Source organism: Priapulus caudatus, unplaced genomic scaffold (assembly GCF_000485595.1).
Source record: "Priapulus caudatus unplaced genomic scaffold, Priapulus_caudatus-5.0.1 Scaffold2026, whole genome shotgun sequence".
Lineage (NCBI taxonomy): Eukaryota > Metazoa > Priapulida > Priapulimorpha > Priapulimorphida > Priapulidae > Priapulus > Priapulus caudatus.
The window spans coordinates 10,605-15,604 of NW_014579087.1; the positions used below are offsets into that span (position 1 = coordinate 10,605).

General features: G+C 45.6%; 1 protein-coding gene across 3 annotated transcripts in view; it reads left to right on the top strand.

Moving 5' to 3' along the window:
- Positions 1 to 3,299, top strand: part of LOC106818101 (forkhead box protein O-like) — a 6,955-nt gene extending 3,656 nt beyond the window's left edge. For 2 of the 3 annotated variants that reach the window (XM_014822817.1, XM_014822819.1), the window contains one exon: positions 1,933 to 3,299. In XM_014822817.1, coding sequence (XP_014678303.1) covers positions 1,933 to 2,483 — 551 coding nt within the window. In that variant the 3' untranslated portion in view covers positions 2,484 to 3,299. Of the gene's footprint in view, positions 1 to 1,926 lie in introns of all 3 variants that reach the window. The other variant, XM_014822818.1, reaches the window with a different exon arrangement.
- Positions 3,300 to 5,000: the final 1,701 nt, after the last annotated feature.

Below are 5,000 nucleotides of genomic sequence, written 5' to 3' on the forward strand. Positions count from 1 at the left end.
AGCACCACCACCACCACCAGCAGCAGCAGCACCACCAGCACCACCAGCAGCAGCAGCACCACCACCACCACCAGCAGCAGCAGCACCACCACCACCAGCAGCAGCAGCAGCACCACCACCACCACCACCAGCAGCAGCACCAACACCAGCAGCAGCAGCAGTAACAACAACAACAACAACAACGACAGCAGCACCACCACCACCAGCAGCGGCAGCGGCAACAACAGCAGCAGCGGCAACACAGCAGCGGCAATAATTAGGGTTATTAGGCGCAGTCACATAGCGCAACCCAACCGATGCATGCCTGCTGTCAATAGAATGCTCCACGTCTTGAAATTGGAAGCGGAAAATTGTGAATGAACTACATGCATGAATCAGATCGGTTTCCCGACACAAGCCCCCGGCTTCCATAGCGACATAGGTCGGAGGTCACCGACAGTGACGTCGTAGGTCTTGCAAGTCACATGCAGAAACGACGTGGGTTTCACGGCGCCGGCGTTGACGTCATAGGTCTTGTAGGTCACAGGCGGTGACGCCATAGATTTCGTGGGTCACGGGCAGTGATCACGTTGAGGTCATAGGTCGTACGTCATAAGTAGTGACGATGTACGTAGTTGATCCCAGCATTCAAGTTAACGAACGCAAGCGAAAAAAAAACTGCGAGCATGAATCGGAATTGACAAACCACGTGACTTGTCGGTCAACTCCGGCTGACGTCATCCTGGGTATCGTCTCGTTTCCGCTCGTACGCAATAGATGGATGGATGGATATATGACACGATCGACTGGTTAAATCAACGAGTATAAACGTTTATTTCTATCCATCGGTCACGAAGCACAGCGACTCGGCCACCGTAGCTGTCCCAGACGACAACCACGACGACGGCTACACGAAAATTGAATTAAATGGTCCCTCACTATTAAATAAACACAGAGAGCGTAACAAAGGGCGGCATGAAAAGTGCACTAAGTGCAGATTTGATCCGATGCAAAGCTCGTTACGACACGCCGACGCTAAGAATTGCAAGCGATAATAGCGACATAAATGGAGCTGAGAATGTTCCGGTCCGCGGGCGCCAACGCCATGTTTGATCTATTATCTCTAATGGCTGCCATGTTCGATCTATCATTTCTAGACGGCCGCCATGTTCGATCTATCATCTTTACGGGCTGCCTGGTTCGACGTGTCACGGCTGTGGCAGGCAGAGCCCCCCTCCCACATCGCAACGTTGGGTTTGCTGACTTACATTCTGACCTGTGACTGATATTATGTTCTGTGACGGTGCCTCCCTTATTCCTCTAGCGTTCTATGACATCTCTCTTCCTCTCTTGCCACACTGTAACACCGCCTTGTCGGTTCTACATCACTGTGTCACCCTCCCCCTCTCCTACCACACACCATCACACCCCCACCCCACATCTCTCACTCTGTCTCCCCCTCTCTCTCTCGCGCTGTATCCCTGTCTCTCACTCTGTCTCCCCCTCTCTCTCTCTCTCTCTCACTTTCCCCATTCCCCCTCCCTCCTTCTGTGTTCTATCACCCTCTATCCCAGAATAAAAGTGCGAGAATCGCTACGAATACATCGTAAACAACAACAACAACAACAACAACAGCAACAACAACAAGTACAAATGCCCCCCCCCCAAATCTATTCTCTCGTAAACATTACGTCGCATCGGGTGTATTCGCACGCACTAGGTTCGCCTACCGGTTACACACCCCATCGACATTTCATATCTTCCAAACGAACCCTCATCATTGTAAAATCAGTCCTCCAAGACGCCATGTTTTGCTGAGAAACTGGTCTATTGTTTATTGCCGCTTAGCACACGTACAATTCTATTGATTTATATGGATGGCCGCTTATGTTATAGAAAATGAAATTCAATTATATTACAATCGTCACATGCTTTCCTCTCTCTCTCTTGCAGCAGCAGGGATGAGCCGTTCCTGTGTATCCATGCAGCTACACGAAGACTTCCCGATGAGCAAACAGCAACAGCAGCAGCAGCAGCAGCAGCGCGCGTTGCCTGGATACGAGACGCTGTCGGGCCGCGTGTCGCTGTCGACTGCGCAGGCGCCGCGTGCACGCACCGTTAACATGACGGTCTATCATAACCACGTCGACCTGTTCGCCGTCGTGAAGCCGGACTCGGTGTTCGCCGCCAAGGGACTCTACCTGAACCTGAAGAACTGTTCCGTAGAGGTGCTGCCGCCACATCAACAACAACAACAACAACAACAACAACAACAGCAGCAGAAGCAGCAGCAGCGACAGCAGCAGCAGCAGCAGCAGCGTGGGGTGGACTGCTCGCTGCTCATACGCAGTCGGGACGGCGAAGGCGATTGGCTGATGGTGAAGACGCAGTCTCCTGAGGACGTGGTCTCGTGGCTGGCGATACTGCGAGGCCCGGCCGTGGAGAAGCGGGCGTCGCTGTCGCCGCTACCCGTGCTGCCGGAGTGCGCGGAGGAGTGCGAGTGACAGGTGGCAGCACTACTGCGAGTGACAAGTGGCAGCACTAGTGCGAGTGACAGGTGGCAGCACTAGTGCGGGTGACAGGTGGCAGTACTAGTGCGAGTGACAGGTGGCAGCACTACTGCGAGTGACAAGTGGCAGTACTAGTGCGAATGACAGGTGGCAGCACTTGTCACGAGTGCGAGTGACAGGTGGCAGCACTGGCCACGAGTGCGAGTGACAGGTGGCAGCACTGGTCAGAGTCACGTCCCGCCGCATCTGCAGTAATTTTTGATGAGTCATCATTCATAAGTTTTCGTGAGAGCACCTCAGTTATGGAGAAAAGCAGCGAAGACTGCACGCAAATAGAAACAGTTCGGTTTGGTTCGATCACGCCCGCGGAAAACACAAATTATAAAATATAAAATAATATAAAATTCTACGCAATATTGCTTACAAAATAGTTATTATACCCTCTGCTATTCCCCCGCTAGAACCGAGAAACTGTAACTACATCGTTGTGTGTTTGCGAGAGAAGACACGAGAGGATCGCGTCGACGCTGTCACCACCAGAGGGCGTGGCTCTCGCAGAGTTCCTGCTCTGGTAATTCGCTGATGTACAGTAATAGCTGGAAGTTGATTGACTCGCGTGTGACCTTAATTGGAGGCTGTGCATATCACGAATTCGCCCCCGCCGTTCGCATTCAGGTTGCCGTTGTAAATACTGTTTGTACATACTGATGCATTTTCGCGCTGAGGGAAAATGCGAAATTTTTGTTTATTATCAATATTGTATGGCTTCGTGTGAAAATATATATGTTTACTATCAATGACTAGAACGCAGTTTATTCTTTTCCTATGGTTTTATTTGGTTATTTTTAATTCTTTTATTTATTTCGAAAACAAATAAAATAACTCGTAGGTGAAAGTTGTGTGGAATATATATAGTCGCGTACGATTCCATACGACATAATGTCACCAGGTGGCAGGACTGTACAGTGAAATGCCGGGGAATTCAATCTTCTTTCTGGGCACTGAAAAATATACCCTGATTCTCCCAAATTATGATTATATGTATCTATTTGAAAAGCAGCTATACTTCATCAAATTAGTAGCTTATTTAATAAAATTTCCCCAATTTCATTTGTTTCAGTTTAATCATATAAAACTTCTCATTATCGCGTGAAACCATACTTTTTTTTGCGTTATAGTGAGACCTATATTGCGATGAGCTAGGTGGTTGTTTGTATCTGCTGAGGCAGTACATATAATAAATTTGGAACATACAGAGATGGTTAGCATGGACCCCTGCGCAAGGATGACACGCAAAATCGTGAAGCGTTCCACAATTTTAAAATTTTATTTAATAATTGTTTTTATCCTAGAAGTTATTATTATCAGTAATGACCAAACATGGGCATTTTAATTTAATGAAAATTTACCGGAAAAAGACAGGACGGAGGAGGTAGAGGGCGAGGAAGGTAGAGGGCGAGAAAGGTTGAGGGCGAGAATGGAATTGTTATGCCCTCTAGATAATATAACGTAATATAAACATCAAGAGTAGATAATAAGAGATATCATATTATCTACTCTTGATAAACATAGACATAACTTTCATCATTTTAGTGTTACGGGCTTCGGAGTATATGAGTACGCATGAATACGTATACATGATATCAGGAGTCAGATAATAGAGAATCCTCTATTATCTTACTCCTGATGATATAAGTACATAGGTAGGGCTGCCAACATTGAGTTAGAGTTGAAAGTGAGATTATGCTCGGGAGTGGAGCAACGGAGCGAGGTAGGGGGGTGTGGGAGCTTTTGCGTTTTTCAGCTTGAAATTGTGCATTCTGGTACGTACTTTAGTTAGTTTTTAAGCATACACATGTATGTAATGCAATACAGTAAACACCCGCATAAAAGAACCCGTGATTTACTGTTTCAGGCTGAAGAGGTTCTTATATATATGGTACATAGTGAGAAATAAGCCTGAAGAGGTTCTTAAAGAGGTTCTTAATTTCTTTGGGGGGGGATATTGTGTACATTATCTAGATAAAATTGGCTTTAATTAGTGTATAATTAATACACTAATTAATTAACCAACTGCTTAATATTAGTTATAATATTACATATGTCTGTTTAAATTCATTTGAGTTAATTTATTTATCAACTTTAATTTACTTATCATATTAAACACAATGAAAGGTCAAATGCTGTAAAAATTGATTTGACTAGTAGTAGACAGTTTCCAATGGTGTAGCACAGATACTTGGATTGCCCCAGTTTGCTCTAATTTTCGGTATTTTTTTTATATAGGAACCTGTTATTTTCATCATATTATTTATATTAGAATCTGTTTATTTATCAGCCTGGAGGTTCTTAAAATCACGGGTTCTCTTATGCGGGTGTTTACTGTACACCGTAGTTCTGCTTTTAGATGGATTAGGTACATGCATATATATATATGGATGGCTCAAAACAATACAATGTAGCGTTGAAAATCTGGCAGGAAAAGCGGAAATGCAACTGTCTAAAGTTAAA